At 43.9% G+C, this 13,857-nt stretch overlaps 1 protein-coding gene across 1 annotated transcript in view; it reads left to right on the top strand.

Moving 5' to 3' along the window:
* ETV5 (ETS variant transcription factor 5) overlaps positions 1-11,171 on the top strand; it is a 56,293-nt gene extending 45,122 nt beyond the window's left edge. The window contains exons 10-13 of the mRNA XM_007195261.3: positions 277-345; positions 494-663; positions 5,347-5,448; positions 8,680-11,171. Of these exons, the coding sequence (XP_007195323.1) occupies positions 277-345; positions 494-663; positions 5,347-5,448; positions 8,680-8,901 (563 nt within the window). The 3' untranslated portion in view covers positions 8,902-11,171. The remainder of the gene's footprint in view (positions 1-276; positions 346-493; positions 664-5,346; positions 5,449-8,679) is intronic.
* The last annotated feature ends 2,686 nt before the right edge of the window (positions 11,172-13,857 follow it).

Below are 13,857 nucleotides of genomic sequence, written 5' to 3'. Positions count from 1 at the left end.
AACGTTCTGGCGACTCAGTGCCTCCCTACAGTCTCAGCTCTAATAGCAGGAGTTGATGCTGCTGACTGAAGCACAGGTTCAGTTCTGATCGCATCAGAACAGGACACCTAAGTCCCGGTGAAGTTGAAGTTCCCCCCAAAATTCAGTCTGGCATAGATAGAGCAGTTCATCAGGCTGAGGACCTGAAATGGTAGAATCCTGTTTTAGTCCTTAAATCCAGAGTTTTCAGAGAACACAGTTTGTTCAGCAACATGTTCTTTCTAAATTCTCCTTCAGGTTTTCCATATGAGAAGGATCCCCGGTTGTACTTTGACGACACCTGTGTTGTTCCTGAGAGACTGGAAGGTAAGTAGCCATATCCAGTTTGTTGCGAAACTAGAAGGTTCAAGATGTCAGAGTACGCTCATCGGTCTTGAGGCCAAATTAGCGTTTGCCCAGATCAGCTGAGAAACTTGAGACTGAAGTACCACGTATGTGTCTTTGTCCCAAACAGGCAAAGTCAAGCAAGAGCCCACCATGTATCGGGAGGGGCCCCCTTACCAGAGGCGAGGTTCCCTTCAGCTGTGGCAGTTCCTGGTTACCCTTCTTGACGACCCAGCCAATGCCCACTTCATTGCCTGGACAGGCCGAGGCATGGAGTTCAAGCTGATAGAACCGGAGGAGGTAAGCACTGGAAGCTGGCATCAGGTGATTTGATTTGTTGATGTTTGTTCCCTGTTCTCCATTGAGCCTTTTTTACGGTGTTAAATATGCTCTTCCTTCTCATTCAGATTCTAGCCTGGCCAATGGGCTTGGCGGTGCCTTTTCTATTAATAGGACAACTTACAATTCACAGACAGAGTTCTTCACTGCAGAATATATAAAAAGTATTAGTAACACTTCTGCAAACTCTGGGGAGGGAGGCCATGAAGACTTACATTCTAATAGGGTCTGCTCTCTCTCTTGGAAAGTCTTTTTCAAGAGTTCTTTCAGTGATACCAACTTGTTTTGGTGTCAGCCCTCATATGTCATAGCCTATACCAGAGGTTACATGAACAGAGTGTAAGACATTTTGGTAATATACTATAGGTTGCAACTACCCCACTGTGTATTTCAAATGGCTCTGACCTAGAGAAATAAAATTATCAGAGATGGGTCAATCTTAGGAAGTTAGATTTTTTTTTTTTAAATGTAGTATCACAGTGGTTGAGAGAGGACACAAACCTTCATTATTTTGTTAATAGAAAAAAGAAACATTGTTACTGTCTGTTTGCCCACACTATTGACAGAAAGGCCAATGGACAGAACCAATACCATTTCTTCAAAAGGGGAGGACATCATAGAACTCCTCCTTTCCTGAGTATAACAAAGTAAATTAAATCAGGCTCTGAGTTTGGCATATTTCAAAAGGGGTTGTTTTTTGTTTGTTTGTTTAGGTTTTATGGCCGCGCCACACGGCTTATGGGATCTTAGTTCCCTGACCAGGGATTAAACCAGGGCCCTCAGCAGTGAGAGCTCGGAATCCTAACCCCTGGACTGCCAGGGAATTCCCAAAGGGGTTGATTTGATTTCTATCTGATTTAGAATCTAGAGAGATTATAAATAGAAAAGAAATAACTTCCCTGAAAATCTGACATATGCTTCTTTTGGTAGCATGTACTTAGGTGTTACATATTAAACCAGCAGAGCAAAACGTATCTTTGGGTTGGGTGTGATTGGAATGGGACCAATGCTCTCGGAAGGAGTTTGAACAGGGACTGCAGTTGTAGATGTTGTTCCATCAATTCCAGGGCTGACTTTAGCACACCAAGGGGACAGGTGGGCATGGGGGTTAACAGCAGGAGACTTGGAAGAAGAAAGTGGCCTGAAAGTTAAGATGAGCAAAGGAGAATGTGTGGATTGGAGACTTAAGGAGAATCCTGACTGATAGGAGAGGAAGGCAGGCTTCATTAAAGGCAGTTAGAGAAGATATATGTATGGTGTTCCCGATCTTGCATCATTCACAGAAAAATGGAAATGTGTCAACACCTCATATTGTAAACGGTTTCTGTTAAGAGTCAGTCTACCTTCAAAGCCAGAGTTTGGTACTGCTGTGTTTTTCTAAGGGTGTCTTTTTGGCTAAGTCGTGTTTAGAAGTGGAGCCGTGTTTGCGGCTTCCAGCCACACTGGAGAGCATCCACCCTGCATTCTTTTCCTCATAACGTGGCCTGGTTTATGTGAGGCTTGAGAAAAGCATGTCGCCCAGACTCACTAAGGCTTTTTGAAAGTCAGTCTGTCATGTGGGCAGCCCTTATTGATTTATCTCATTTCAAACAGGAGCTTTTATTACTTTATTGCCACTGCCTCTGGCCTAAGCACAGGCTGTATAGCTGCAGGTAAACCTGGTTATGACCCTTTGTAAAGCTGTTATTGAATCTGCTGCTCTCCTACCAGTGGTAAAGAAAATGATGAACAGATGGCAAAGGGCCCGGCTTTCTTAATAACGAAGCTAATACTAAGCCAGAATGCTCACATAAATGCCAAGCAGCCAAGTTACAGGGGAGGCCTGTGGTGGCCTTGAGCCTCCCCTCAGCTGGTTGGACAGCTTTGTTTCTTCAGGAAGTACTTCTTTCCGCCGCACCTTGAAATCCCCGAGCATTCCATGAACTCCGAATATTCCATTCTCTTAACCCAGGATCAGCTCTGTTCCACATGTGCACTTTGGCCTCGGGACATGCAGCATTTGAATTTTTTCGCTCTCTAATCCTCGTGTAACTTGGAGGGCCCTACTCTTGTTACTGTCAGGAAGATACCAACTCCTCGAAAAAGCTGTAAGAAGTTGTCATGGGGGAAGCTTGAAGGGTGAAGCGGAGGAGGAAGCTGTTTGGGCCGTAATTGTAGGCAGCTGTGTGGCTGAGTAGTGCACTCTGGGTAATTATCCATAATATCCATTACACTGTGCATGGAAATTGTGGTTTTGGAACTGCTTTTGGCAGGCCTCCTAATCAAATGTCTTTTGATTGTCATCCAGCTTAGCACCCTCTCAATTATGACTGACTCGGCTTTAATCTGGAGCCATTTTAACTGTGAATCTGCATTAATGAATATTTTGGGGGGTAGGGTTGTTTGTTGAACATGTGGCAGATAAATGATGCCATGGGGAGGTTTAAAAGGACGGGCTGCTAGAAAGAGCCGCTCCCTGCGCTGTGGCTGCTCTCTCTTAAAAAGGGAGGAAGAGACATGTGAGGTTTTTTTGTTTGTTTGTTTGTTTTTAAAACTCCTTCGGCCTCCATCCTCAAGATGCATGCTATCAAAGTAACGAATGTGAAAGATGAAAAGAAAGGAGGATCTGGTAGCAAGCTATTGCCTGCTCCCCTCCCCCCAGAAATGGGACAGCCCTAATTCCCAGCTGCTCTGCAGTTGTGCTGCATCATGATTACTGCAGAAGGAGCAGCCCTGGTGAGGGCTACTGAATCAGAGGGCCCTGGCCCAAGAGGATGAGTCAGTAACTATGGCTACCAGAGCTGCTTTGAAGTCTGTGCATATATAAAACCTCTCTCCAGCAAGCTACTGCATATGCACGTGACAGCAAAGAGAGGTCACGGCTGAAGTTGAAAAATATTCACAAATTGTTTTCCACCACTGAATGTAGTAAAATGATGAGGCTGGGCTTCTTTTAAGGGTCCCTGCATCACTTGTGTCTGACAGCAGTTGAAGTACAGTTTCATGGTGTCATTTCTTTTGAACAGGTAAAAGGACATGTATTGATCTAACAGGTTCTTTCTTACCCCTATTTCTATTGGTTTAAAAATAGAAATTGGTTAAATATTGAAATTGATTAAAAACTGGTTAAAAATAGAAATTGATTAAAAATTGGTTTTATCTTCTCGGGACTTCCCTGGTAGCCCAGTAGTTAAGACTCCACGCTTCCACTGCAGGGGACATGCGTTTGATCCCTGGTCGGGGAAGTAAGATCCTGCATGCTGCTCGGTGCAGCCAAAAATAATAATAGTAAAATAAAATGTTTGTCTTCTTTAACCAGGGGATGTATTTTTGGTTAATTTTGCCTTTTTGGCCATTTCAAAGAGTTGAACGGGTGCAATGTGGAGAAAGGGGGAGAGCCAGGGATAATCGTGTGTGCCGTGGGGGCACAAAGCAAACGAATGGAAATTTAACTTTCACACAGTTTCTTGCAAGGCAGAGTGGAATCGTGGCTATTGAATTACTGTAATGTAATTAGGACAGATGCATTCTTCCTTACTTATCAGATTATTTTTGGTATTTATTAAAGGTCATCTTAGAATCCTGAATTCAGAAGATGTTGCTTTCATTCTGCCCCAAATACTTTTAAAGAATACTTCAAGTGAAATGTGGTTTTATGATCCACCTTTTCCACTTGCAGTCTCCCTACTTCTCATTCCATGTTTGTCATTTTTTTTTTTTTAAATAAAAAGGAATGTAGTTATTTTGGTTTTTTAAGTTTCTAAAACTGACCCAAAATGTTTAAAACATGATCCCTGGTTTGCATACATTTAAAGACCTCGTATTTCCAAGGTTATTCTTCTCTTACCTTGACAGTCATCCTTATAAGTAGGATTTGGGATGTTGAGATACTTGAGAACAGAAATTGCTTGGCTGTCCTGCTGAACTCCACTAGGAAGTTTTCTTGCTATAAGGCCTCTTTGCCCAAAGCTCCAATTACACCCCCCCATCACTGCACCTCAGAGGTGGACCAAGTTGGATATAATGCACTTCAGAACTGTTTGGGAAGCCCTGTTAATTTTTCATTAAGTGAATAATGGTGCTACATGTTTTAATGTCCATTCTGCAAGTCTGCTGGGAGCAGGGGATTGGTTGGCAGCAGGCTGAAATGATCCAATTCCCCTTTACTCCATGAGCTGCTATAAGTAAACATCTCCCAGCCCCTCTCCAATCTTATTAGAATTGAACTTTTGCTCTGCTGGCCCATTAGCAACTCACCAGTGTGTTTCTAATGTTTCAGGAATGACCATTCTAATTATTCCTTATTGACTGCTACAGAAACCATAGCACTTAATGGCAACATGCTAATGGTCTATGGGTATTGGTCGATAATTCATATGTGGAGAAACAGTAGAGAGCCTGCTTCCTCTGGGACGCTAGCCGAGCCCTCTGCAGTCTTATTAAAGTGCTAGGATTTTTCCACCTCTAGGTCTCACCTCTTAGCATTTGACTGAATCATCACCTTTGCTGAATGTTTGGTCTTGAGGGAATTAAGTGCTTTTCCTTCCAGGTCAGAGAAATGGGTCACTGACCAAAGCAGTCAGGTTCTAGAACTGGCTCTCCTGGGATTGGGAGAAAACCACTAAGCCCAGGGAATGAGTTTCCATTGCTTTCCTGTCTCTTCAGGTCGCTCGGCGTTGGGGCATTCAGAAGAACCGGCCAGCCATGAACTACGACAAGCTCAGCCGATCTCTGCGCTATTACTATGAAAAGGGCATCATGCAGAAGGTGAGCGATTACTAGAGACGCTTAGACCACTCTGACCACTCTCAAAGAAAATGTCAAGGGCTTCTGAAATAAAACTGTATGTGATGACTGGGAGGAAATGTCAGCCTCGTAAGTAATTCTGTGATAGGAAAAACATCTTGGAAAAACTTGAGTTAAATGAGATAATAAAGAGCACCTTTAATGCTGTTGGGTATGTGAAAGCCAAAGGTTGTGTGTGGACGACACTGTAGGAAAATTAGCCTCCTCTGCTTTAAACTGTCTCTACTTACAAAAATGTCCAGACATTTAGGCCAACTATTATATCCATAAAGGAGCAAGTGAGGGAATCGACTTGAAGGTCTCCCCTCCCATGAGAGCTTAGGCGAGGTCTTTAGTTGAAACACCGAGACCTCCAAATATGTTGGTTTAATACTCCCAAAAGTGTTAGGGCAGTAAAAAAAAATCTTACTTCTCTTTTAGAACCTTAGAAACTGGAACTCAAGTTAAAAACCCAAGGTTTGCAAAATGGCAGAATCACCTGGTAGCAGGTAGCAGAAAAGAGGATGAAGTGTAATTTTGAGGAAGCCAATACAAAATCCTTATTGTGATAGGTGGTGAAGAACCACAATCTTAAAATCCTGTGGATAGGCAGAAGATGAGAATGGCAAATCTTTGATTGGTTTTTCTTAGCCACCAGATTTTATACTGTACTGTTGCCCAGATTCTAGCATTTACACATTTAAGCAGCCTACATGGTAGACGCCAAGATGCACTCAGAAGTATATGGTCATTGCTGCTGAGAACTTGTCTACGCTGAAGCCAGGTTTATCTTTCTCAGAGGCAGGTGGTAATATGACCCCATATTCCTCTCATCTCCTTAAAAAATATTAAAACAGCTTTTCATGGAAGGTCTTCTGGATAAGATCCAGACTTTTTAATGCTTCATACAGGCTCAAGGCACCATTAAACCCTCATTTCCTCACTTGTATTTGGCTGCTTTCACTAGCCTAGCCATCTTTCTCTTAATATATTTGTTTACTGAACAATACGTATCATTCATGTAAGTTATCAAGCATGCTATAAAATGAAAAAAATACCTATTAAACTACCGTCCTACTTAAGAACACTCCTAACACCTTCATTGCCTGGCCAGCCCCTACTTGTTTTCTCAGTAAATCACCTCTTTACTCCAAGAATCTGAAGTTCTCAGGCTGAGTTACATGGTCCCTCTTCGGCTTCTGAGAGCACCTGGGCTCATCTCCATCACTTCCCCTACTGTCTGTATTGTAAGTTACTCCCTGGCTTGTCAGTATCTGCCGCAGGAGTATCAGCTCCTTTAGGGCAGGAATGAGGGTTTGACTTCAGTGCTTGGCACAGAGTGAATACTCTAGGATGGGTGGTCACCCCACCTGACCTCCCCCCCCCCTTTTTTTTTTAAACTTTATTTATTTATTTATTTATTTTTGGCTGTGTTGGGTCTTCGTTTCTGTGCAAGGGCTTTCTCTAGTTGCGGCGAGCGGGGGCCACTCTTCATCGCGGTGTGCGGGCCTCTCACTGTTGCGGCCTCTCTTGTTGCGGAGCACAGGCTCAGTAGTTGTGGCTCACGGGCCTAGTTGCTCCATGGCATGTGGGATCTTCCCAGACCAGGGCTCGAACCCGTGTCCCCTGCATTGGCAGGCAGATTCTCAACCACTGCGCCACCAGGGAAGCCCGACCTCCCCCCCCTTTTATTTTTAAAGGGTTAAAGTCAGTGGGGCTTTAATATGTGCACAGAGTAGTGTAGCCATCACCACAATCAATTTTAGAACATTTTATCACCTTAAAAAGAAACCCTGAACCCATTAGCAATCACTGCCTTTTTCCCCTCAAACTTCACACACACTCTCTCCCCTTTTAGTTTTAACATTATCAGGTAGAATCCTAAACTCAGGAAGGAGGGCCATTACTCCTTTGCTGTTCCCAACTCCAGATCCAATCTGAGGGAATGTAATCAAGACAGTTAAATTGAACTAATGGCAACGAGTTGTCCCTATGAACTTGTTCCTAGGTTTTCTAAGGAAGTAGAAGAGAATTTTCTGAGAATAAAACAGGCAAAAAGTACAGGAAGGCACAGGAATGAGACTTGGGGGGCTCAGATCCAGCACTCCCATTTATTTATGCTTTAAGGAAAGTCAACCTTCCAAAGCCTGTTTCCAATAAAAATGTAGATAATAGTCCCTAATCTAATCTCAAAGCGTAATATATGTGAAAACATTCCAGAAATAGTAATGTGCTATCCAGTGTAAGAGATCATTGTTATATTTATTACATGACCCATGAGTAAATGAGAACTAAATAAAAGAGTGGTAGCATGCCCATCTAGGGAGGGACTTAGAAAAGCAGTAGTCCAATACCCTCGGTTTTTGAAAGGGAAAATTAGGCTCATAGAGGTTGAGACTTGTTAGCGACTGAGCCAAGGCTGGGAGCCATCCGCTCCTGGCTTCTGAGCTGATGTCATTGCCACTATGTCCTCCTACTTCCTTCTTCCACATATGTGAGCTGACTGTTGGGCCGGGGAACCAGAGATTTAACGTAAAACTGGCTTTCAAACAAAACAACCCAAATAGGGATGATTGATTTTATACATCTGCCACCCTTCATCAAGACCATTTGGTTCTCGTAATATTATAATGCATAAAATTCATATAAAGGTAGTTATCAGTTCCTTCAGTGTAGCAGAACCATGGAATGAGTAATTTAAAACTGCAGGTAAGCCAAAACACAGTTCTGTTTGGTTTTGGAACAAACTTAAAATTCCCACACAGCTCTCTGAATTCCTAGCCCTTCAGAGCAAAGCTGTCCTGGGAAGACTGTAAACTTTGGAGGGAACTGAACACATGGTCTGACTCCTGCATCTTTCAATCCGTATATCTTCCCGTAATATCAGGCACCAACGTCAGCATAACCGTTGTTTCTAGGCTGTGAGTATAACACAGTGAGGATTTTCTTTTAAAAGAACCTAATGAGTTTGAAATTCAGATATTCTTTTCAACTGCTAAGCTGTGGTGTCAACACTTGGCAGGTAACAGGTTCCCACAGTTTATCAAAATAAATCTGAATGATTTGGATAATCAGCTACCAGTGAGCCTCTTGGTCCCTGGCTCCCTGAGAGCTTGGTGACTTACAAATATCTCGTTATTCTTCCCTTGGTGCCCTGGCCCCGGCCCACGCCCTGTTCCAGCTGGGCCTCATAAGGTGTGTTTTCTCTTTCAGGTGGCCGGGGAACGATACGTCTACAAGTTTGTCTGCGACCCTGATGCCCTTTTCTCCATGGCCTTCCCCGACAACCAACGTCCGTTCCTGAAAGCGGAGTCTGAGTGCCACCTCAGCGAGGAGGACACCCTGCCACTGACCCACTTTGAAGACAACCCTGCTTACCTCCTGGATGTGGACCGCTGCAGCAGCCTCCCCTATGCCGAAGGCTTTGCTTACTAAGTTTCCGAGCAGCTGAGCGGCCAAACCCTAGAGCTAGCAGTTCCCATTCAGGCAAACGAGGGCAGTGGTTTTGTTTGTGTTTCTGGCTGTTCCCAAAGCTTGCCCTTTGAGTATTATCTGGAGAACCCAAGCTGTCTCTGGATCGGCACCCTTAAAGACGGATACCTTGGCGGGGGAGTGGGAACAGGGAGGGGCAGAAAACCACCAAAGGGCTGGTGCCTCAGCTCTGAACCTGACAAGGTTTCTGGGAAAGCAATTGAAATGGAGCCTCCTTCCCATGGACAATATATGCAAAGCAATACCTTGTTCAGGTTAGTACCCACAAACCAGGACAGAGTGTGTGACAATCTGCATTGATCATGGACTACTAAATGCCTTTACATAGAAGGGCTCTGATTTGCACAATTTATTGAAAAAGATGTCACAAACCCATAGAACAGGAGGTAGGCAAAGTTGGGGCGGCTCAAACGATGAAGGGTTACAAATATATCTTAAAACTCAGAGAGCTCTTCCAGCTTAATCTGAAATGTTTCCTCTTGGTCTGGAAAGAAGGGGCAAAAGGATGAACAGCTGTTACCCACTCCATGGTTCTCAAATAATAAACCATTGCTACCCTTGGGAACCTTCTGGCCATGTGGTCACCAAGTAGAGCAAGTCCCCTTTCTCTTCCCAGTCACATGGCTGTGTGTGTGTGGATGGCTTTAATTTTAGGAGAAGGGTGATTAATACTTTTGACAGTATTTTGTTTTGCTTTGATTCGGGGGATTGTTTTGTTTTGGTGGTTGTTTTGGAAAAACAGTTTATAAACTGATTTTTGTAGTTTTGGTATTTAAAGCAAAAAAAACAAACCTTTTGGTAACTGTGCACTGCACCCTTTAAACGGGGCAGTGCCAACTTATGAAGACGCTGCAGCTTGAAAGGGGCTTTGCTGGGGGCGTCCCCTTAGCCGAGTACAAGCCCTCTTTTATTGCCTGCTTTGTGCTTTCTGCACCAGACAGCCTGATGGAACATTTGCACCTGAGTTGTACATTTTTGAGGTGTGCAGGGCAGCTTGGACACACCGTTTAGATTCTATGTGTATAGTCCCCCACGTTCCCTCACATGCCCTCTCTGGAAAGCATATGTACATAATACATGTCATGTCCATTTGAAACCTGGTCACCTGGTGGAAACCCTAGGTAGGGATTCTTCCCTGGGCATGACTGATGACAATTTCCATTTCAGTTTGTTTTGTTTTCCTTTTTCTTTAATTTTTGGACTTTAAACCCTGCATATGATTCAATAGGGTTTGAGACTTATGTGCGACACTGACAGGTAAAGCAGTACTAGCATCTTAGTTTCCTGCCACTTTAAAAAAGGTTTTCTCTGATTGCTGTATTATATTGGGAAAGTTTTAAATAACCCAGCTAAAGCTATATGAAAGTTAAGCTCAAAGTAGTGGAAAAAGAATTAGAAAGTGGTAGCACCTTGCTGCCTACTAATAGGATTCTGTGCTTCCCCTGACACCTAGCACACAAAGAATGACTATGCTACTCTTCATATGCGAAGGACAGTGCTTTGAGTTGTTTTTCTATTGATGGAATGCTCTGTAGTCTCAAACAGTCCCCCTGGTGACCAGGAGCACATTTGTGAAGAGGGTCACAGAGATAAGGGGTGCATTTTATAGCTATGGAAATACAAGATTTTCCTATCTTGGAAGCTAATTAGCCCACAAAGTTATTGAACCTGTAGCTTGGGCCTTAATTAGCATTGTATTCTAATCAAAGGACTTTCCAAACAGGTATTTATAGCTTTCTAACCTACACATAGTCTATACATAGATGCATATTTTACCCCCAGCTGGCTAGAGGTTAATTTGTTGTAAATGCTGTATAGGATTTGTTTTTTCCTTTCTTTACTTATCCGGGTTTGGGTTTTGTTGGGTTTTTTTTTTTTTTTTTGATGGATTTATGCTGTCTTAGCAAGTACGAAAAGAATCCTGTGTAGCCTGAGCTCCCCTCCCCTGCTGTAGCCACGTGGCCTGTGCTGTCACGGGACACAGGATGGCAGCATCACCGTTGCATTCCCATCGGACTCATGCACCTCCCTGATGGTTTTGTTTCTTTGTTCTTGTTTTTGCTTCTTTCCAGAGTGTGGAAAGTCTACAGTGCAGAAAGGCTTTAACCTGCCAGTTGATTTGAAATACTTTCCCCTGCGCAGGGCCGTTTGCATCCTGCCAAGCTGCGTTATATTCTGTACTGTGTACAATAAAGAAGTTTGCTTTCAGTTTACCAAGTGCTTGAAACCCGCCTCTTTCTTGCCCTCAGTGGTCTAATCTTGAAGCAAGCAGAAGCCACCTGGCATCTTTCTCTCCCCCTCTCAGCTGTTTAGCCTTACGACTGTGGAAGTTGATGGTTTGTGTACAACTGCTCTCTTGCCTCATTTCTTAAGCTCTGGCTAAACATTTGACCCAAGAGAGTAGGAGAGTAGAAAGCAGAGAGGGTTTCCTAGCCAGTGGTGAGCTGACACCACCCCCTCTCCTTGAACCCACCTACTTGCCAACTTTTAAGTCAACTTTTTTTAAAGCATAGCTCACGCTTGGGCCCTGGGTTGCGTGAAAAGATCACCAACTAGGCTAACACTCTGAGTTCCAAGATGCATCCAGCTCAGCCCCTTAGATGGATTCTTGGAAAAACCAGACAGAAGTTAAGAAGACCACCCATTCCCTAGTTTCCCCCCAAAAGGTTTGACCTTAAGGAGTAGAAATTTTACTAATAGTTGTTCCCTCAAAAACAACAACTTAGGAAGGTTTTGGCTGTTTGTTCTTTCCAGCCATAGAGCAGTAAAAACCTTTCTTCCGAGTTTGAACCATGTTACCGAACCAGGTTCATTCTAACGCTCAGCAAGCCAAAATGCTGAGACACCGAGGTTTACAGCAAAAAGAGAGCTTAAAGGGAAAGCAGCGAGAAGACAGGAAAACAAGTCTGAAACCTGCCTCCTATAAGGCAAGGGGCGGGGGTATTTATAGGTTTAGGAATAAAGCGTCAGGGCCGACTGAGGCGTGGGGAGCACGGCGAAAGGTGATTGGAAAAAGGTGCGGGAATCGAGGTTCTGCACTAGGCTATAGGCCTCTGCACATCCTGAGGGTGGAGTTTTCAGCCCTCTGTGTCAAAAGGTCACCCAGCGGACACCGCGCATGCCCAGTTGGAGGGTCTGTGCTCCTGTCCGGTCTTAACCAGCCCAGCTCCAACTAGGTACACACAGCTGACTGCAAGTTCCCGAGAATATCTCAGGCAAACATTGTTTAGGCCACGTGCTCCTTGGAGGACATGGTAAGTCTTAAAACCACGTTGATTAGTGAATGCAGGTGAAATGAATTTAACTCATGATTTCGGGAATATATATATAACTTGGGAAAAGTTTGCAGGGCTCTCTGCAGTATTAGGCCTTTTAGTGTTCTCATTTCACCCTTTTTCTGCACCTTAATTTGGGCTTTTCAAGACTCCTGTTACAGTAGAGAAATAAGTAGATCCTTTTTTCAAGCCTATAACAGAAGGCTTTCTGTGAATTTATCTGCTATCTTTCTTTCACTGTTTTACAAGCCCTAAGTGTAGAAACATCTGAGCCTGAATCGGTGCACAGCCGCTTGAATCGAAGCTTGTGAGGAATGAATGTCTGCCACATAAACCCATTGGCTTCGACAGATTAAGAGATGCTTGGGGAGAAGGCAAGGGAGCCAGGAGAAAGCAAGCTCTGCCACTCAGCTTCACCATGATAAGACTTTGACAATCAGCTCCCTATTATTCAGGGGCTCATTATCCCCCTGGGCCCATATCCAGATCGTTAACCTAATGCAGGAGGTCACCAAACACTGGGCCTCCCTTCTCCTGTTGGGCACTAGGATAAGAAAGCCCAGAAAATGTGAAGTTTACTCTTCATCGAGGTCCCCTTTCTCGAGCCAAGTCAAGGAAACAATGCTTTTTCAGTTGTTAGATGACAAAGAAGTAGTGTGAGGGCAAAAGAATGCGGTTTTGAGAGCCAGAGTATGTGCAGAATCTAAATTGTAGTGCAGCTGGGACAAATGTAAACGAATGTGGGAGAAAAACACTCACGTACCCAGACAGTTGGAAACCTTGGAGAGACAGTCTGTTGCCCGGTGGTACAGGTGGCTGGAGCTCAGTGTGTGGCTTCTAAAACACAAGCAAAAGGAGAAGAAGCTGGAAAATCATCAGTTTTATCACATAGACAATGTAAGCATTGATCTTATTCAGCACAAGTGTATTGTACTTAGTGGGATGGGGGTGAAAGAGGCACACAGACAAGCCACTGTGTCCTTCTGATCCCAGCAAAGACACCAGTGTCCCATTCGGAAGGGGCCCCTTGAATGACCAGCCTTTACTTAGCTCCTCCAATTTAAGAGCTGGCTCTACACCCAGGCCTTGTTGACCTTGGCAGTGGACCTCAGATAGCTAACGTTTGGATAGCACTTTACAGTTTACACAGTACATTTTCATCTGCATTATCTTTTTGGCAGACTTTCTTAAATGGTAACACTTTGCTGAAATTGAATCTGAAAATATTCACGGCTGTTAGCCTACAAAATTACTTTCTTGGAATGTTCTCAGTGGCTACTGTGGAAAGAGGACTGGACACTGGGAGGTGGAACATTGGGGCTCTGGCCCCAGTTCAGGGATTGATTGGATTTGACTAGATGATCTCAGAGGGCCATCCTGGCCTAACCTCCTACATCAGTGAGGACACTGATGAATTGTTACTTACCAAATCTCTTAGGAGGTAAAGGAGAAAGGAGTTCCTTGGAAATTCAAAGGGGGTGTGTGTGTGTGTGCATGTGTGTGTGTGTGTGAGTGTGTAGGCAGATTTAACAGTTAACATCATTCTCACCTTTGAGCAAGCTCTGAAGATTGCTCAGTCCCACCATTAAAGGCATATGTTTGTTCATTCCCTAAGCATCCACAG

Source organism: Balaenoptera acutorostrata, chromosome 4 (assembly GCF_949987535.1).
Source record: "Balaenoptera acutorostrata chromosome 4, mBalAcu1.1, whole genome shotgun sequence".
NCBI classification, from domain to species: Eukaryota; Metazoa; Chordata; class Mammalia; order Artiodactyla; family Balaenopteridae; genus Balaenoptera; species Balaenoptera acutorostrata.
Note: the sequence above shows the minus strand (reverse complement) of the source record. Positions and strands in the feature narration are given on the sequence as shown.